The following is a 22,252-nucleotide window of genomic DNA, read 5'->3' as shown; positions in this document are numbered from 1 at the left end:
AGAGGAAACTAAAGCGACCCCCTAGGCCAGACATTACTTCTGGAACATACCGGTAACTGACTAGAGACACACATTACCTGGTATCAAGCTCGGCTACAGAAGCCGCACCTCTTGACAATACTTAAATTATTTTTTCTCTAATTATTATGACAATGATAAAGAAAATTAACAATTTCCATAAACACTAACAAAATGTCACAACTGAAGCTTATGAAGTATTAAAATTTAGATCCACTGATTTGATCTTTTTAGTTTTGTCAGAAATGGCCTTTTTGTGGGGACCTGAATTCAAGTTTTTCTAAATCTGAATATGTTATAATGGCTTAATTTTCATCTGGTTTTATTATTTTCTACTTTAACAAAATCATGAAATGTATGAAAATTAATTCCCCAATGATGATTTTACAGTCCTACAGCAAAACACAAAATGTAACATGAGATCTGAAGTGACTTGAATGTCTGATATATAGGGAATATAGAATTGATTTAGGCCTTAGTACCATTTTGTAAGAACACATTAGTAAATTCTGATCAAAATGTAAAACAAGAGGGCCATGATGACCCTGTATCGCTCACCTGAGTACCATTGCTCAAAATGATATGATCAAGTTTTGACATACAGCACGTAGGCATACACATTAAATATCAGGATAAACATTTTCTTGTAACAGTCCCTTTTGACCTAGTCAGGGCCAATTTACATACCAAGTTTGAGGGTCCTAGGCTTAAATGCTGCATTTTTGTACTAACATGACTATTCCTTACCCTGGAAGACTTAAATAACATTTAAAACCAATCTCTTTAGATGCTGCTGATATATATTCGTTTACAAAAATAAAGGGAGGTAATTTGTCATAAATTCAGTTAAAAGTTATCTACCCTGATTGTCCGAGTCCATCTGATGGCACAAAAGACATTTCAAATCAGTATCTTCATTGGTTACTGAGATACACCCATTTTAATTTGAAACAAAGGGAGGTAATTTGACATAAAATCAGTCAATAGCTATCTACCCTGATTGCCTCAGTCCAACTAAAGACATTAATGAAATTTCAAATGAATTCTATAAATATTTACCGGGATAAATCCATTTTTATTAAAATCAGGGTAGGTAATCATGCATTGGTATTTGCATGTAGAAGATACAAGCCTATACAACAATATACTAGGAAAGTATTCATATCGATAAATGTTCAATCAAGAGTTATCTAATATGACTACTTCTTACAATGGAAGACATAAATAACGTTTCAAACCAATCTCATTAGAAGCTGCTAAGGTGTATTCATTTAGATAAAAATAAAGGGAGGTAATTTGTCATAAATTCAGTCAATATGTATTTCACTGATTATCCAAGTCCATCTGTTGACATAAATGAAATTTCAGATCAGTATCTTCATTAGTTACGGAGATATACCCATTTTAATTTGAAATAAAGGGAGGTAATTTGTCATAAAATCAGTCCATAGTTATCTACCCTGATTGTCTTAGTCCAACTAATGACAATAATGAAATTTCAAATAAGTCCTATAAGTACTTACTGATATAAATCCATTTCGATTACGATCAGGGGAGGTAATCAGATATAAAATAACTCCGGAACCTACGACTGGATCTGATAGATTCGTCATGGAATCCAAGATTTATTGTTGTTGAAGATATTTTGAAAGTTTGCATCAAATCAAACCATAAATGAAGTCCCTATATGGCTGCAAAAGCCAAAATAGCTATTTCTGGCCCTTTCAGGGGCCATAACTCTGGAACCCATGATGGCATCTGGTCAGTTCAAGAAAGTAACCAAGATCTTGTGGTGATACAAGTTGTGTGCCAGTTTAGTTAAAATCAAGTCATAAATGAAGCTGCTATTGTGCAGACAAGGTCAAAATAGCTAATTCTGGCCCTTTCAGGGGCCATAACTCTGGAACCCATAATGGGATCTGGCCAGTTCAAACAAGGAACAAACATCTTATCATGATACAAGTTGTGTGCAAGTTTGGTTAAAATATAATCAAAAATGATACCTCTATTATGCAGAAAAGAAGTTGTTGACAGATGCACGCACGGACACACAGACGACGGAAGACGGATGAAGGGTGATCACAAAAGCTCACCTTGTCACTATGCGACAGGTGAGCTAAAAAGGAATGTTTTGGCTCGAGTACAAAGCAATGGAATGACAAGAAAGAGAAATGGTATGAAAGTTATGCTTGTAAACTCTGGTATTTACTGAAACAACCCTTTAGATTTTATGAAAAACATCAATCACATGAAAAATGTATTTTTTATTACAAAAAAAAAAAAACAACTTCAAACATTAACATCATACAAAAATTTATGAGCAAAACTAAAATCAAGTTGAGATTTCTATTTCTTTAAAGATAGCTTATACTTATCTTTCACAAGAATTCATTCATCTTAAGATACTACCTTTAAATACAGAAAATCTTCATCAAATGAATTCAACTTAAATATATAAACTAACAGTGTTTGTACAGCAGTTATTTGTTATAAAAACTTACAGTTTTTTAGTGGTAGTACATATCTCTATACTGCATTTATCTATATGTGTATTAGGTGTGTACTGTCTATACCTAATACACAGTACTGTGTAAACACACAAACATTTTAATTTAATGTTTGCATAGATACTATGAAGTGCCTGTTCATATTTTCAAATAAAAATTGAGATCTAATATAATATTTTATAAAAACTGTGGCACATTGCTAATTAAAACTTCTCTCTGTTTTAACAAGTACATCTCTTAAGTAGATCAAGCTATTTTAATTCTAAACTTGTTTAACTGACTTCAATTATATTTAAAAAATATTCATGACCAACACAATTTAAGAAGTACACATGAGTGCATTTTACAAAATGTATCTTTTGGCTTGACACTGCTCTTACAATGAAAACATCACACCTGTCTCCAATTAATCCTCATCATTTCATACAGAAAGTTACACATATGCTATATGAATTTAGCATATACCTACATAATACCTCAGAAACTGTGTATATGTTTATGCAGCTTCAACTAGACAAAAATAGAATCACTACACAGGTAACAAGAGCACCGCCTTGCGGGTGCTGACGCTCATCTGATTTTTTTTGTGTAATAGAAATATTGTCCTACCCATGATTTTCTAAGTCTAAAAAGGGCCATCATTCTTGCAAAAAGCAGGATAGAGTTATGTTTCTTGATGTACAGTGTCCACTTATGATGGTGAAAAACTGTTGCAAGTTTTAAAGCAATAGCTTTGATAGTTTATGAGAAAAGTTGACTTAAACATAATACTCAACCAAGAAAATGATTTTCTAAGTCCAAAAGGGGCAATAATTATTGCAAAAAGCAGGATGGAGTTATGTTGCTTGCTGTACAGGGTCAGCTTATGATGGTGAACAAGTGTTGCAAGTTTCAAAGCAATAGCTTTGATAGTTTAAGAGAAAAAGTTGACCTAAACATAAAACTTAACCAAGAAATCTGATATTTTCCAAGTCAAAAAGGGGCCATAAATCTTGCAAAAAGCAGGATGGAGTTATGTTTCTTGCTATACAGGGTCAACTTATGATGGTGAACAAGTGTTGCAAGTTTTAAAGCAATAGCTTTGATAGTTTAGGATAAAAGCTGACCTAAACATAAAACTTAACCAAGAAAACTGATTTTCTAAGTCCAAAAGGGGCAATAAATCTTGCAAAAAGCAAGATGGAGTTATGTTTCTTGATGTACAGTGTCCACTTATGATGGTGAAAAACTGTTGCAAGTTTTAAAGCAATAGCTTTGATAGTTTATGAGAAAAGTTGACTTAAACATAATACTCAACCAAGAAAATGATTTTCTAAGTCCAAAAGGGGCAATAATTATTGCAAAAAGCAGGATGGAGTTATGTTGCTTGCTGTACAGGGTCAGCTTATGATGGTGAACAAGTGTTGCAAGTTTCAAAGCAATAGCTTTGATAGTTTAAGAGAAAAAGTTGACCTAAACATAAAACTTAACCAAGAAATCTGATATTTTCCAAGTCAAAAAGGGGCCATAAATCTTGCAAAAGCAGGACGGAGTTATGTTTCTTGCTATACAGGGTCAACTTATGATGGTGAACAAGTGTTGCAAGTTTTAAAGCAATAGCTTGATAGTTTAGGATAAAAGCTGACCTAAACATAAAACTTAACCAAGAAAACTGATTTTCTAAGTCCAAAAGGGGCAATAAATCTTGCAAAAAGCAAGATGGAGTTATGTTTCTTGATGTACAGGGTCTGCTTATGATGGTGAACAAGTATTCCAAGTTTCAAAGCAATAGCTTTGATAGTTTAGGAGAAAAGTTGACCTAAACATAAAACTTAACCAAGAAATCTGATATTTTCTAAGTACAAAAGGGGCCATAAATCTTGCAAAAAGCAAGATGGAGTTATGTTTCTTGCTACACAGGGTCAGCTTATGATGGTGAACAAGTATTCCAAGTTTCAAAGCAATAGCTTTGATAGTTTAGGAGAAAAGCTGACCTAAACATAAAACTTAACCAGGCAACGCCGACGCAGACGCCGACGCCGACGCCGACGCCGACGCCGACAACCGCTCAAGTGATGACAATAACTCATCATTTTTTTTCAAAAAATCAGATGAGCTAAAAATGATCTAGAAGTAGAAGACACTTGTCTGTGACCTTGACCTTGGAGGTACTGACCCGGCTCTTGTAGCAATATACCTTCTCATCACTACCATTTATGGAAAGTTTCATAGATATTACTTAACCTTTAGCCTGCTGGCGGCAAGTGATTCTGCCTTTGCGACCAGTGCAGACCAAGATCAGCCTGCATATCTGTGCAGTCTGATCATGGTCTGCACTGTTCGCTATTCAGTCAGTAAATTTTCAGGGAACACCCCTTCAAATAATGAATGGTACTGTCCAAATTGAATGATGGACCAGTCCATTTTAGAAATCTAGCAGGCTAAGGGTTAAATTAACTACTTAATTCAAAAAGACTAAAAGCTTCTCAGACAGATGTATGAATTCACATATAGACAGACACTATGAATACTATATTCCTCCCTTTGGGAGAACAAAAAGAACCTAATGTGAAGCACACTGACACTAAATACTTGACAATAATATTGTCCTATCTCCACTAAGTTAAGCTTTACCATAAGCTAATGAAATCTGACTTGTAATCAAAATCACTACATAAATGGAGAATATTGCACACAATTATTCATAAATCCTAAAAAATGGATAAAAAGTCTGTGTACCTCATGATAATTTAGATATATACAAAGTTTGTCACTGTAAAGGTAGCTGATACTAAAACATTGGAAAATCAAGCTGTGTATAGTCATGTACTTTTTAAATAATATATATATGTCCCACTGCTTTGAGTAGGACAGTAAATTCTGTCAAGGTAAGGAGAAAGCTACCAACCAAGGCAAAGCTGAGGATGATGAAAGTTTTTTTTTTTTCGAATGTCCAAAGAAAAGCAATTTGATATATCCATCTATTACACCAAAAACTAAAACACTTTTAAATAAATAGATCTGATTTTACAAATTAATTTTGGATCTGCACAGGTTCCAACCTATAAGAGACACACATACCAATATTGAGCTGCCCTGCATTTAAACAAGAGGGCCAAGATGGCCCTAGGTCGCTCACCTAAGAAACACACCATAACAGTGTAAAACATGTTTGACCTAGTGATTTCATGGAAACAAATATTCTGACCAATTTTCATTAAGATTGGACCAAAAAATTGGTCTCTTGCGATAAAACAAGCATTTTCTTAGATATGACCTAGTTTTTGACCCTAGATGACCCATGTTCAAATTCTATCTAGATTTTATCAAGGCAATCATTCTGACCAAAATTCATGAAGATCAATTGAAAAATACAGCCTCTATCACATACACAAGTTTTTTCTTTGATTTGACCAAGTGACCTAGTTTTTGACCTCAGATGACCCATATTCAAATCTGACCTAGATTTCATTAAGGCAATCATCCTGACCAAATTTCATAAAAATCAATTGAAAAAAACAGTCTCTATCGCATACACAAGATTTTTCTTTAATTTGACCTAGTGACCTAGTTTTTGACCTCAGATAACCCATATTCAAACTCGACCTAGATTTCATCAAGGCAATTACTCTGATCAAATTTCATGAAGATCAACTGAAAACTACATCCTCTATTGCATACACAATGTTTTTCTTCCATTTGACCTAGTGACCTAGTTTTTGACCCCAGATGACCCATTTTCGAACTCGGCCTAGATTTTATCAAGGTAATCATTCTGGCTAAATTTCATGAAGATCAGTTGAAAAATACAGCCTCTATCGCATACACAAGGTTTTTCCTTGATTTGACCTAGTGACCTAGTTTTTGACCCCAGATGACCCATTTTCGAACTCGGTCTAGATTTCATCAAGGTAATCATTCTGACCAAAATTCATGAAGATCAATTGAAAAATACCGCCTCTATAGCATACACAAGGTTTTTCTTTGATTTGACCTAGTGACCTAGTTTTTGACCCAAGATGACCCATTTTCGAACTCGGCCTAGATTTCATCAAGGCAATCATTCTGACCAATATTCATGAAGATCAATTGAAAAATACAGCCTCTATCGCATACACAAGGTTTTTCTTTGATTTGACCTTGTGACCTAGTTTTTGACCCGAGATGACCCATTTTGAATTCGGCCTAGATTTCATCAAGGTTATCATTCTGACCAATATTCATGAAGAATAATTGAAAAATACAGCCTCTATTGCATACACAAGGTTTTTCTTTGATTTGACCTAGTGACCTAGTTTTTGACCCGAGATGACCCATTTTCGAACTCGGCCTAGATTTCATCAAGGCAATCATTCTGACCAATATTCATAAAAATCAATTGAAAAATACAGCCTCTATCGCATACACAAGGTTTTTCTTTGATTTGACCTAGTGGCCTAGTTTTTGACCCGAGATGACCCATTTTCGAACTCGGCCTAGATTTCATCAAGGCAATCATTCTGACCAATATTCATAAAAATCAATTGAAAAATACAGCCTCTATCGCATACACAAGGTTTTTCTTTGATTTGACCTAGTTTTTGACCCGAGATGACCCATTTTCGAACTCGGCCTAGATTTCATCAAGGTTATCATTTTGACCAATATTCATGAAGATTAATTGAAAAATACAGCCTCTATCGCATACACAAGGTTTTTCTTTAATTTGACCTAGTGACCTAGTTTTTGACCCGAGATGACCCATTTTCGAACTCGGCCTAGATTTCATTAAGGTTATCATTCTGACCAATATTCATGAAGATTAATTGAAAAATACAGCCTCTATCGCATACACAAGCTAAATGTTGACAGACAAACGACAGACGACGGACGCCGGACATCGAGCGATCAGAAAAACTCACCTGAGCATTGCTCAGGTGAGCTAAAAATGTGCAAATCTTTAAAAGGTTCTAAGTTTCTTTCACAGTAAAAATTGTCAACATCTTTGTTTTCAATCTTATAAAAATAGACAGCTAAAGTAGATATAGTAATTTAAAGAATATATGATGTTTGTTTAATATAATGGAGTTTTGCATTGGCAATAAATATAAGGTATGATAATACTATTTAAGATAATTGTCTATATGAATAAAAAAACTTTAAAATGACAAAATTACCCTTAACATAAACCCTGGGTGAACATTTCCTGATTAAACTAAGTTGATCTTAAATAACAACCAAAACAAAAGTTTGCTGAATCAAAGAGATATATATATATAGTTAATATATCAGATATGATCAAACTTTCATCTCTTACAGAAAGGGTTAGCTAAAACACACACCATTCTTACAAGGATGAATCTTGCACATAATTTTCAAGATATTACTGACTTGTTATCAATAGATCAGGCAGGATATATCATAACAAGAGGGCCAAGATGGCCCTAGGTCGCTCACCTAAGAAACACACCATAACAGTGTAAAACATGTTTGACTTAGTGATTTCATGGAAACAAATATTCTGACCAATTTTCATTAAGATTGGACCAAAAAATTGGTCTCTTGCGATAAAACAAGCATTTTCTTAGATATGACCTAGTTTTTGACCCTAGATGACCCATGTTCAAATTCGACCTAGATTTTATCAAGGCAATCATTCAGACCAAAATTCATGAAGATCAATTGAAAAATACAGCCTCTATCACATACACAAGTTTTTTCTTTGATTTGACCAAGTGACCTAGTTTTTGACCTCAGATGACCCATATTCAAACTCGACCTAGATTTCATTAAGGCCATCATCCTGACCAAATTTCATAAAAATCAATTGAAAAAAACAGTCTCTATTGCATACACAAGGTTTTTCTTTAATTTGACCTAGTGACCTAGTTTTTGACCTCAGATAACCCATATTTAAACTCGACCTAGATTTCATCAAGACAATCACTCTGACCAAATTTCATGAAGATCAATTGAAAAATACATCCTCTATTGCATACACAATGTTTTTCTTCGATTTGACCTAGTGACCTAGTTTTTGACCCCAGATGATCCATTTTAGAACTCGGCCTAGATTTTATCAAGGTAATCATTCTGGCTAAATTTCATGAAGATCAGTTGAAAAATACAGCCTCTATTGCATACACAAGGTTTTTCTTTGATTTGACCTAGTGACCTAGTTTTTGACCCCAGATGACCCATTTTCGAACTTGGTCTAAATTTCATCAAGGTAATCATTCTGACCAAAATTCATGAAGATCAATTGAAAAATACAGCCTCTATCGCATACACAAGGTTTTTCCTTGATTTGACCTAGTGACCTAGTTTTTGACCCCAGATGACCCATTTTCGAACTCGGCCTAGATTTCATAAAGGTAATCATTCTGACCAAAATTCATGAAGATCAATTGAAAAATACCGCCTCTATCGCATACACAAGGTTTTTCTTTGATTTGACCTAGTGACCTAGTTTTTGACCGAGATGTCCCATTTTCGAACTCGGCCTAGATTTCATCAAGGTTATCATTCTGACCAATATTCATGAAGAATAATTGAAAAATACAGCCTCTATCGCATACACAAGGTTTTTCTTTGATTTGACCTAGTGACCTAGTTTTTGACCCGAGATGACCCATTTTCGAACTCGGCCTAGATTTCATCAAGGCAATCATTCTGACCAATATTCATGAAGATCAATTGAAAAATACAGCCTCTATCGCATACACAAGGTTTTTCTTTGATTTCACCTAGTGACCTAGTTTTTGACCCGAGATGACCCATTTTCGAACTCGGCCTAGATTTCATCAAGGTTATCATTCTGACCAATATTCATGAAGATTAATTGAAAAATACAGCCTCTATCGCATACACAAGGTTTTTCTTTGATTTGACCTAGTGACCTAGTTTTTGACCCGAGATGACCCATTTTCGAACTCGGCCTAGATTTCATCAAGGTTATCATTCTGACCAACACTCATGAAGATTAATTGAAAAATACAGCCTCTATCGCATACACAAGCTAAATGTTGACAGACGACGGACGACAGACGACAGACGACAGACGACGGACGACAGACGCCGGACATTGAGCGATCAGAAAAACTCACCTGAGCATTGCTCAGGTGAGCTAAAAATTGCAATGGAAAATAAAATTTACCTACATCCCATTTTAATGTATTCAGTTTTATTATCTATGCAATGACATTTTATGATCTAATTTGTCATGTATGACTTTTCACAAATTTTCTTGATTTTGCCTCATGTCTAACAGCAAGTATCATGACAAGACTTCTGTTGTTTTTTTCTCAGCAAAATGAGATATATATTTGCAAATACAGCATTTAATAATCTATTTCCTGAACATATTTCTGTTAATCCATTCAATGGTTATAAAGGTACAAAACGAAGCAAACACTTAAATCTAAGCCGATCATCTACAAAAGATGACTCTTCACATTACAGGACGATACATGACTTCAGTTTTGGAGGATTATAACACTCTTCTTCAAGGAGGCTATAAAATGACTGAATTAGCTTACTGTACATATTTCCTGTTTTATCAACCTTATGGTTATTTGTTATATCCATATAAGTTATTGGAATATGCTTGTGATACATCTGTGTCTTTCTTCAAAAATTCTGGAGCAAACTGCTTAACATTTGTTCCTGGGCATGGGGGTGGGGTTTCTTCACCACAAGCTCCAGTTTCATCCTGCTCAGGCCCCGCCTCATCGTGTGTAGTGACAGTGTCATAGATGTTTTCTTTGACGCATGCGACCTCTACAGGACTGTTTATATCTTTACAGGGAGGTAACTCTACACACTGACCTCCGGCTGCTATCTCATCAATATCAATATACCTGAAAAATATGTTATTTGTATGAAAGATATATAAAGTTTGACATATTGAGAAAATCATAGAAACATTAACTAGCATATCTTAATAGACATTATCTAAAATATGATATCCTACTGCCCTTAAGAACTGTAAAACATACATTGTTACTATAGCAACACACAGTTGTGGACATCATGAAAAAGGTCTATGCATTTTTCAGACAGAGCAGATATAGATACATTATCATCTGATTCCAACATGTTATTTTATATGTATACTTATCCATAACCTTGGACCCTTTAATGGATAAAGTAGTACTCTGTTATCACAGCACCATAAGCTTATTGTTACCATAGCAACACAAACTAGTGATCAGCCTTATCATCATCTATAGTGCAGTTATCTTCATCCATCATGAGCTAATACTTTCAATATATTTGAGAGACCATCAAAGTGTTTAGAAGCAATAAGAGTATTCTTCTGTTACCATAGCAACACTAACCTGTGATCATCTTCATCATCAGTAGTACAATCATCTGCCCCTGACACAGCTATAACATTTGTGTCCTTGACCTTGTGCCGTGTTTCATGAGCGGGAGCAGCGGTGTATAAAACATTGTTGAAACCAACATTCAGTGTTTCTTCATAACGCTTCCTGTATCGCCTAAAATATCAGTTATGAAAACTGCATTACTACTTCATATTTTCTTAGAGTTAACTCAAAATTCATAATGGACAAATTGTTAATGACATGACTATGTTTAACATTTGAAACCCATAAAGGATCTTCCTAACACAAGTTTATTTCTCCAATACTTAAGACATGTAAAATAAGATTTGATACATAGGTAAATCATGGTGACTGAATTTTTCAGAAATTTTGACTGAAATAATATCTTGCCAAGATAAGGAGAAGCATACAAACTATCAATTTACCTGAAATAATTCCCTTTACTCACTTAGTTCTGCTGAACTTTATATGAATCTTATAAAATTTCTCCAGTCTTTTCAGACCTCAAGTAGCCATAGCAAACTATGTTTAATTGTATATAAAAAGAAATATTACAAAAGTTACAGCTTATATCTTACCGTTTACAAATGAAGACACCAACAACGAGGCCGGCGATGAAGACAAGAACAAATGACACTACAAGACCTACCATACCACCTGTTGAAAATATTGAGGTACATAAAATCATTACTGGTTAGAATACCTGAAAAATGGAAACATTTTAACCTGAATATTTAAGCCTAGATTTAATGCGAAGTATGTATGCTTTGAGTGATTTTGTCATTCCGAAATCCCAATATATATAGTACACAAATAGTCAGGCACCTTACATTTCTGGAGATTCATTGTTTATGCCACAAAACAACATGGTATTTCAAAAAGCTGGCATTATTGTTTTGAGTGTGTGTCAAAACTCATCATAACACAAATGCAATGGTAACTGAAGCACAGAACATATGAGCCGTGCCATGAGAAAACCAACATAGTGGCTTTGCGACCAGCATGGATCCAGACCAGCCTGCGCATCCGCGCAGTCTGGTCAGGATCCATGCTGTTCACTAACAGTTTCTCCAATTCCAATAGGCTTTAAAAGTGAACAGCATGGAGCCTGACCAGACTGCGCAGATGCACAGGCTGGTCTGGATCCATGCTGGTCGCAAACCCACTATGTTGATTTTCTCATGGCACGGCTCATATTTTGATTTTGAACTAATTAAATAAAGCAACAAGTCAAGCAGCATGTTATAATACCTGTTGTCCTAAACTTAAAATTAACCTAACATTTACAAAATAATTATATTTACCCAACATTTTGGGTAAAACACCTGTCAGATTAACATATTTTGAAAGAATTCCGGGAATATCTTCAAGTTTTGTAAATGTTTAAGCACTTCAGGTAGAACCAAGAGCTATCTTAATTCTTCCTACAAATCTTCACTGCCTGTATTCTTCATTTCCCCTGTTGTTTGGATATTGTCTGTAACAATCAGACTAGAAGTAAACACACTTCAAGCAACATTTTTGCTTTGCACAGTGGAAGATGAAAATCTTACCAGTTTCAAAACCAGACTCTTCTTTCGATAATCTTTGACTTTCCACATTTATCATGTTGCCTGTTTAGAAGAGTATAAAAGAAAACTTTTTGAAAACGTGTAATACTATATGGAACAATAAAGTGGCATTAGTCACCAGTTTCGATGAGGAAATTGTAATTTGTCTAAAGAGTAACTAAAATGCCTGCCTTTCAATTTTATTTCAATATGATATTATGAAGGCATTATCTGAATTGCAAAGCATATTTACTAGGGCCGTAAGTACCAGCCCCCATCTCCCCCTACTTTAAAAACACCTCTACACTTGCATTAGAACATAGGCAGACAAAATCCAACCTAAAATTCAAACCAATTATCTATAAATTTGTTAATAATTCAGAAATTCTTTGTTTGAACCAAAGTGCAATTCAAATCTGAACACTTAAATAAATTACATATATATATCTCTTCATTCATGTAAAAACTGACCGAGGGATACCTTTGACCATCTGTGGAAATATGTGTATGCTAATTGTCCAATAATTACGTTAACCAAGGTTCACATATGAAAAACTAGGATTAAAAATTGATAAACAAGGTTTTTCAAACGTAAAACCAGGTTCTTTCAAATACTTACCTTTATTTTTGAGCGAAAACACAGGATAACACCGTAAACCATAGTTCATGCTCGTAAATGTATGTTCACGCTTGTAAACCCAAATTCACTGTCAAAGACATAGGTTCAAGCCTGACCCAGGACTCAGGAGCATAAACATAGGATAACGGCTGTAAACATCGGATAACGACTGAATTTCATTGTTCAATCGAGAAACCTAGTTTATTAAACGTTAACCATGGTTTACTGTTGATATATTAGTATTATAAAATCAACTTTGACTTTTTAAGATTATAAGCACTGCAATAACATATTTATTTCAGTACTTCATTATAGGATAAAACCTTCATAAGCTTTAGCTTTCAGATCTAATCCTTTTTCATATATTTACCGGTATCTTCTGTATTGCGTAATGTAGACTTGTGTATGTTGTAACCATTGTTTGAAATAAAATTGTTAAAACTAAAAATATTAATTTCCGGCGTGAACATGTGTTTACGGGCATAAATCTACGTTTACGAATGTGAACCCATGTTTTCAACCATAAACCTAGGTTTACCACTGTGAACCATACTTTACGGGTAAGACATGTACGACAATTGTCCAATAGTTATGTGAACCAAGGTTCACGGTCGAAAAACTAGGATTAACGATCGATAAACTAGGTTTTTCTAACGTAAAAGCATGTTAACTTATTCTTTCGAGCGAAAACATAGGATAACGTTTAAACCATAGTTCACACTTGTAGACCAGGTTTCTTGGATAAAACTATTATTTTCTTTCGGTTGTTATCCTATGTTCACGAGCGTGAACCTACATTAACGTTCATAAACCCATGTTAACCATGTTCACAGTCGTAAACACAAGTTCATGGTTGCTAACATAGGTTCACATTCATAAACTATGGTTTACACTTGTATACCCAGTTTTACACCTAGAAAGAAAGAGCTACACTCATGAACTAAGGATGACGACCTAAATACATAGTTCAATCACGAAACCTAGTATCAAACGTTCATGAGCGTAAATTATGGTTTATGCCCGTTATCTTATGTTTTCGCTCGAAAATATAGGTTAGTATTCAAAAAACCTGGTTCTACGTTAAAAAAACCTAGTTTATTGATCGTTAATCCTAGTTTTTCGACCATGAACCTATTGGTCAATTGGCGTGCCATATTTGTCTGTGAAGTTTTACCTGGTGCTGCCAACATAGATATATTAAGCCCCGTTGATGATTCAGGTTTAGCTGTAGTTGTTGTTTTCTTTACTGTTGTCTTTCTATTGTATTTTGTTGGTTTTTCCTTTCTTGTTGTTTCTGTACTTGTTGGTGCTTGTGTTGGTAATACTGTAGTAGTTGGGGTCGCTGTTGTTGTGGTGGTGGTTGTGGTGGTGGTTGTGGTGAATTTTCTTGTTGTTGGTATTGTTTTTGGGGCAGGGAGCAAATCTGAAGAAAAAATGCAATTTATTATAAACTTCAGCAAATGCTTAAAGGCCTATATCTTGGCAGTGATAAATTATTATTATCATTGTAATCATTAGCAGTATTAGTATCATTATTATTATTATCATTCTACTTTCATGGGAGGAAAATTAATTTCCTTCAACTCTGTTGCATATATCTTCTGCTGTGCTAATTGTCCTCCAGTTAATTACTACTACTACATGTAGTATGTAATCTCTAAGAAGCAGCAGATCTGAAGATGGTGGGCTAAAAATAGAATCACTACTAAGGAACAAATGATCTACAAGTAGAAGACACTTGTCTGTGACCTTGACCTTGGAGGTACAGACCTGGCTCTTGTAGCAATACACCTTCTCATCAGGTACCATTTAAGTAAAGTTTCATAAATATTACTTAACCTTTAGCCTGCTGGCGGCATGTGATTCTGCCTTTGCAGCCAGTGCAGACCAAGATCAGCCTGCACATCTGTACAGGCTGATCATGGTCTGCACTGTTCGCTGTTCAGTCAGTAAATTTTTAGGGAACACCCCTTCAAACTAGAAATACATTCTGCATTCCAACGGGCAGAATGTCAAGCCCGCCCGCACCTTTGGCCTCTAAGTGTGACCTTGACCTTAGACCTGGTTCTTGCGCATGACACTCTGTTTCATAATGGTGAACATTTGCGCCAAGTTACATCAAAATCCCACCATGCATGAAGAAGAAACTTCAATTTGACCTTTGACCTCCAACTGTGACCTTGACCTTTGAGACTGAAATAAAGGGTTTGTGCATGGCACTCTTTCTCATTGAGGTAAACATTCATGTCAAATATAAATGAGATTGGTCCATGAATGTCAAAGTTCTGGTCTGGACAAACTTCAATTTCACCTTTGACCTCCAACTGTGACCTTGACCTTTGAGACAGGAACATGGGGTTTGTGCATGACACTCCTTCTCATTGAGGTAAACATTCATGCCAAATATACACAAGATTGGTCCATGCATTTTAAAGTTATGGTTCGGACAAAATCAGACGGACGCATGGACACACACACACCAACCTGCCAAAAGTGACAACTATATCGAGCTCACCGCAAGCGGGCTCTACAATAATAAATGGTACTGGACTAAAAGGTTCTCAGACAGATGTTTTAATTAACATACAGATTGACACTGTGAATACTATATTCCTCCCTTTGGGAGAACAAAAAGGACCTAATGTGAAGCACAATAACTCTAAATACTTGACAATAATATTGTCCTATCTCCACTAAGTTAAGCTTTACTACGAGCTATTCACATCTGACTTATAATTCAAATCACTACATAAATGAATAACATTGCACACAATCATTTACAATGTGGGGAATCGCATGATCAAAATAATCTCTAAACCAAAGTTATATTTTGAAGAACATGAATAAATTTCCTACCATGATAAGATATGAAATTTAAACATAGCATGGAAGGAAAATTAATTTCCTTCAACTCTGTTGCACATATCTTCTGCTGTGCTAATTGTCCTCCAGTTGATTACTACTACTAGTATGTAGCAGATGAAGTTGTTTATTGGTGATGGCGTGGGGTGCACTTATATAGGTTTGGATCTAGGCCTTTAAAATGTACATTCCAGATTGTGTTCTAAATGTTTATGCCAAACAATGACACACTTTTTACCTTCATTTTAAATAGGAAACTGGACCATATGTTCTACAAACTGACAAACACAATATGCTTAAAATGCACAAACTTGTTGCTGTTTCATAGAAGAAAAGTACATTTTTGTTTGGTGTCAAAGTTACTAAATTAAATCCAAGTGCTTAATTCCAGCATTTAAATTACAATTTATATAATTTCTATGCTGCAATTTTTTTCACATATATTCCATCCAGTTTGAAAATATAATGTGATTTACTTCTGTAATGTTTGCAATTATTAGAACTTGGAGAAGTAGAAATCTATTCTCATTAACTTCAATTTTAATGACAAGCACTTCCTCAATGCTTATATCACTCTCAATTCTCAAAAGACTCCTTGATTACAGGACTGTGATTGTTTCAAATAACAATGCAGCCACCATAGCGACCCCTCTACAGCATAAGTTTTACCACCGCGAAGAACCTTGTAATCTCAAGTGCAATTTCGAAGCTAAGCATAATACAATGTGATGTATTAACAATATATCAAAAGTTTTCCCTATACACTTACTGTATTGGCAGGCATATCCGTACTCGTACAATGAGGAGCCACATAGATAGTCGTGCCACTTGTAACCCTTATCTAACCTCAGACATCCGCAGTCTTCATGGCACATGAAGTCTAGAAGAAAACAGCTCGGCTGTCCACTGTCCCAATTCTGGAAACCTGAGCGCACCTTTTCGCCTTGAAAGTAAAATATTCAGATCTATTATCTTTTGATCATGTTTATTGTTATAAGAAGTGAAAAAAAGTATTGACGTCGCACTAGTTGCTATTAAGCATGTTCGCTAGAGTTCGCCATCATTTAAAAGTCAAATATTAGTATAATATAGTATTGACTCACTAAAGGAATAATATCATAATTTTGGAACACAGCCCTGGATTCGACGCAAGGAACAGCTTTTCTGAAACTCATATTGGAGAATGCAGCATCACTTTCCCATATATCACAAAGTAGTTCCGTCACTGTTAACAAATATTCTGCATCTTGAACACACTATCAAAGGCTATCGGTATAACTGAAAGTCAAGACTTACCTCGATCATTATGTCGTACTTAACAAACTGCCGGTCATAAATAAGGGAAAAAAACAGGAGATAGAATGCCAAAGAATTGTCCACAGCTAAAAAACAATTACGTCAACAGTTTATAACTTTTACTTCCAAATTTATCCAAGGGACCTACTTACGAGAATGTTATTGACGTGCCAAATAGCTCATTTATAGTACTCACCCGTAACCCAAAACCAGTCCATCTCCGAATCCCTGTCATGAGCACCAATCCACATTCCATTTTTCTTCCAAATCTCGTGCAAAGTTCGTTCAACAAAAATCTGTACACCACGGCTCGTGATGGTAATTAGATTCCCTCCTGTTCGTCTGCAATGATCACGTGCTGATGTCCAGCTAACTTCGCTGGTTATAAATCTGTAACATCTGTCCCCGTAAACACGTAGATATTTGTCTTTTGGAAGGTTTCCAGGACATCTGTTTGTTACACGGTTGTCTGAAATCAAATTTTGAGAAAAACATCACACCGTGTAAATACAGGTACTTGTTAGATTTATTATTACATGTGCTTTTCAAATAGTGGATACTAGTACTAGTCAGAAATAAGGGTGTAGCCGGGTACTGTTGTACTCTTTTTAAACATAAATTTTTATGAAAAAATATTCTACAATGAAGGTCTCCCTGCGTACAATAAACACAACAATGCATTTCATACTAAAAAATGTATGTTCTATGTTTTCTCTTTCACCAATTTAACTAATCGAGTGTTGCTTACTAATAAAGTAATACATTTCTGAAATCGCCCATTAACGGCACCAACCAGGGCCCAGTTATTCGAAACTTTAACTGGCGATTAAGCTAACGGTTGATTAAACGTTTAAGGTTACTTTTCGACATTTTAGAAGACTTAGAAAAAAACAAATGTATTAGATAAGAATTTTGAACTTTGAAAAATCTTTACAATAAAATCAAAATATCATACTAGTTTCTCCCATCAAGACCAGTGTTTTGAATCATAATTTAACCAGCGGTTAGTTGAACAGCCGATTAAAGTTCCGAACAACTGGACCCTGGAATGGTAAACCGTTCTAACGTCATACTAGTATTTACGTGAGCAACGTCACGTGATGGAATTTTCCTCCTTTTCGGTCAATATATTTCGTAGAAACTGGTGTAAATACTACATGTCGTAAGCTTCTCCACATCAATCAGCCATAGGGAACGAATTATTTCGGACCCGACTATTTATAGATTTCATGTCGTCTTGTCCAGAGATCAATGTGCGACCTCTAAAAAAGTAATGCCTGGCAATATCCCTAGCATTTACAAGACTTGACAATTGGTATTAACTTAAAAATTGACTTAACTTAATGTTATTAAATAAATTGACTTAACTTAATGTTATTAAATAAATTGACCCGGAAGACCCGGAAGAACCTCCTTTCTCGGAAACAATCTCGTACGATCGTACCACACAACCCCATATTTTTTAGTTGAAGACGAAAGCAATGAAACCAACAGAGCGTTTTATCCATATATAAATATTTTATAAAACTGTTTCATATTTCGAGGATAAAAGCCACGTTAATTACTCATTGATATAAGGGATGGTATCGCTAACAGCTGCTGTTGTTTTACTCAATAATAACTTTACCAGTTTCAAAACTTCAGTTCTGTTAACATATTGACGAGTTCGCTCCCTGGACAAAGAATCAACAACAACAACAACAACAAAACAGGACAGACATGTGGTCATTATCCTAACGAGGTTCAAACCCCCTTCAGTGCCACCGGCAGAGATGTTTTTGCTATTTTTACAGCCGAAAGCGGGCTGTTTCCCCTAGTTAAAATTATCTATATTTTCCGCTAAATTGCTATATTTTCCCTTAAAGGTCATATTTTCCCCTCGGAATATAAAGAAATGTTTCCGTAATATGCATATTTTGTTTTGGGTTTAACGCCGTTTTTCAACAGTATTTCAATTATGTAACGGCGGGGTGTAATATGCATAGTGCATAATTTTACGAAAGTCGGAGTTTACAAATTTTTCTACTCCAATTTCACTCATGTTGCATCAAATTTACAACTTCTGCAGTTGTTATGGACTGATAATAATGTCACACTTCTCATCAGATGCCAACATTAAAAGGACATAAGCGTCAGTTCTTGCAAATTTATCGGTATTGTGCCAGTTACCATGAAAAACAAATAATTTGGATTTTCCCAAAACATCACTCCGGTTTTCGAACAACATGCACTCTCTTACCCATCACCGAGGCTTGACCGGCCACAATCTTCCTCATAATACCATGATTTCGGTGAGGTGCGGCTGTCGGCCTTTTGCATCATGTTCCCTGTCTATGACCGCTCGATCAAGAGCATCAAGACAGTTTATGACGTGATACACTTATTACAAGATTGGCTTATCTCATTACTCATTGGACATCTTTAATTAGGGAGTTGCGAGATACGGCATGCATGCATATCAAAGTGTTTCTAGTTCTTAGAAGACATTTAAATTATACATACTAATGAACGAAAGAAGTAACACTTCATTGAAACAAAAAACTGTTTGCCTTTGATTAGATCCATGTTAATGAAATCATAAAGTGGTTCAAGGAGCGGATACAAACTCTTGATATTATCTTTCTCGTTGACTACATGTTAGAGCAAAAATTATCGTTACCATTTTTGACTGATGTTTTTCTTTTTTATCTTAAGTGAAGAAGTCATAACTTTGCATAGTTCACACAAGGTGACAAGAGACAATGCATCATCATAAATAAATTCTTCAATGCGCGAAACGATAGGCTTATTATTTCATATCGTAAAAAAAGACGCAAAGTCCAATATCGGTCTGAAAATCATTATAGGCTGCTTAAAACTGTCGCGTGAGGGAGACCAAACCAGTCCTAAACATCTTCCAGTCCCCGGGGTTTAAATCTTCCTGTCCCCGGGATTTACATATTCCAGTCCCTGATATTCACATATATATTCCAGTCCCCGGGGTTTACATCTTCCAGTCCCCGGGGCTTAAATCTTCCAGTCCCCAGGGTTTAAATCTTCCAGTCCCGAGGATTTACATATTCCAGTTCATCTTCTAGTCCCCGGGGCTTAACATTTACTTGGCTTTTAATAGATTACAATAATTCCTCCCCGTCTTTTTTTCTTAATGTTTATGGGAAAAATTGGTATAAACATAATTTCGTGAGAAAATTGGCAGTTTTACATAAATTCAACCGAATTTACTGACCTAAATTCCAGCAAGCGTCTGCAGCTGCGTAGCTGCTACAAGTACATCATACATGTATCATGTTGTTTACGTAAACACTGTAGCAGACGAAATCGTTCTAAATTTCCAAATTATGTAACAATTGATAAATGGTGCTTGTGTAGCTTACAGACCGGACTATGAAATGTAGGACTCTTTCGAGAATATCATACTGGGCTCAAAACCCTGGCTTTGGCTACAAGTTCAAAAGATCTTTTCTGTAAAAACCAGAAGGGATTCATTGTAACAGGAATTTTGATGAATTAACTATCACTATTTAAACCTAATTAATAAATCCAATCAAACTATCAGATAAAACTAACAACATCTATTTATTCATTTCTCAGATAACTACATATATGTATAAGCGGAGAGATAGTTTTAATAACAGGACAGCATAAATTATTTCTAAAGGCCTATTACATGACTCCTTATATAAATGGCCGGTCCATAGTTTGTGTTATTGGCCAGTCTATAGATGAACTGGGTAAAATAAAAATCTGAATAAAAAAAAATATAATATGAACAATATATTTCGGATGTTATGTCATGCAATAAAACTTAATTAATAGGTTCTTGGACAATAGTTTTGGCTATAAGCAGTCAAGCCATTCAATGTGTATAAAAAAAGCAAATATCTATATAGCCTAAATAACAATTATCTAGCGGGGTTTTTTTGGTATGCAGCCTAGTCACGTAATTATTTGCTGTAGTGGTACAAATCGTAGTATACATAGCAGAAGTCAATCAGTCTGCTATGCTAAGGACAAACCAGGAGAATACAAAAACTGTGCTTTTTACTGTTGTTTCATGCTGTCTCCTTTCTTTTTGTCATTTCAAATGAATGTGATAATTAATAATAACTCTTAATTGTGCACATGTTTATATTTTCATTAATAAAATATTATCAAAAATGGATGTATGAGACGGTATGAATGCAAAATGGTGCTGTCAGAGACAGCTCTACTGTGTTGTTGTTGTTGATGATGATGATGATGATGACTAACAGTCTTACTCCAAAAAAATCAAGATAAAGTAGGTAAAACAGGGTAGATATCGTTGAGCATAAAAGAGTGGTAAAACTTTGATTACTAACTGACCCATTAATTACACTTACAGACGTAAATGACATTTTAATCACGGCATCGCATAGATAAATAAAGACAAGAAAACAGCTGTATGGACTGGTTCCTTGGTGATACAAACATTCCCCGAGTCTGAAAGTCCTTACTTAGTATGATTTACAGTCAGATTATCTGTAATCATAGCAACCGTAACTCGTTATAGATACTGATCTATACGTAAAGATGCTGATCTATACCCTGATAAATATAGGATGTGATAATAATTTATTATTTAGTTGTTAAAATTCATCTCTACTGTATACCACTTTCTTACACCCGACGTGTTATCTTATTACTAACAATGTGTCCTGGTCAACCATTAATTTTAACATCCTAAATCAGTACGAAAACAGTAGCGATAGTCCAGGTCGAGTAGGCTCAGTAGGTCACAACAAAATGTAAACAAAATCTTGAATATTGGCCATCTATATGAAAAACCTGCAGGCATTCAAACATCGAAAAACACAGTAATACTTTACAAATAAATATCAACACTTACCACAGGAAAATAAGCCAATAAAACTGCAGAAAATTGCTAAATTACAGAATAATTTCACACTGTACGATAAACTGTCCGCCATTTTGTTTTGTTTACATCGGACGAGCAGGGAAATCCCAAATCAGATTACATAGCGTGACGGTTTTTTTTTAACTGAGGCGCGACAGGGTTCAACAAAAGGCACCTCAACAATGTGTTAGTCAAAATAATTCGACGTTTAGATTGTT

The 22,252-nt window shown here is 35.1% G+C and overlaps 1 protein-coding gene across 1 annotated transcript; it reads right to left on the bottom strand.

Moving 5' to 3' along the window:
• Positions 1-9,616: 9,616 nt before the first annotated feature.
• On the bottom strand, positions 9,617-22,170 carry LOC123527694 (uncharacterized). The gene is made up of 8 exons (XM_045307317.2): positions 22,026-22,170; positions 17,355-17,627; positions 16,632-16,805; positions 14,175-14,423; positions 12,385-12,444; positions 11,410-11,488; positions 10,823-10,984; positions 9,617-10,342 (listed from the first exon to the last, which is right to left on the bottom strand). The coding sequence occupies exons 1-8, from the start codon at positions 22,105-22,107 to the stop codon at positions 10,054-10,056; spliced, it is 1,368 nt and encodes a 455-aa protein (XP_045163252.2). The 5' UTR covers positions 22,108-22,170; the 3' UTR covers positions 9,617-10,053.
• Positions 22,171-22,252: the final 82 nt, after the last annotated feature.

The sequence above is a fragment of the Mercenaria mercenaria genome, chromosome 14 (assembly GCF_021730395.1).
Source record: "Mercenaria mercenaria strain notata chromosome 14, MADL_Memer_1, whole genome shotgun sequence".
Lineage (NCBI taxonomy): Eukaryota > Metazoa > Mollusca > Bivalvia > Venerida > Veneridae > Mercenaria > Mercenaria mercenaria.
This window is presented reverse-complemented; position numbering and strand designations above follow the sequence as displayed.

What these genes read in the sequence shown, in the direction of transcription:
- LOC123527694 (XM_045307317.2), bottom strand. Translation starts at nt 22,107, where the DNA reads ATGGCGGACAGTTTATCGTACAGTGTGAAATTATTCTGTAATTTAGCA. An exon ending in TATTGGCTTATTTTCCTGTG is followed by an intron (nt 17,628 to 22,025) that starts GTAAGTGTTGAT and finishes ATTTGATTTCAG; the next exon opens with ACAACCGTGTAACAAACAGA. An exon ending in GGACTGGTTTTGGGTTACGG is followed by an intron (nt 16,806 to 17,354) that starts GTGAGTACTATA and finishes TTTACTTTCAAG; the next exon opens with GCGAAAAGGTGCGCTCAGGT.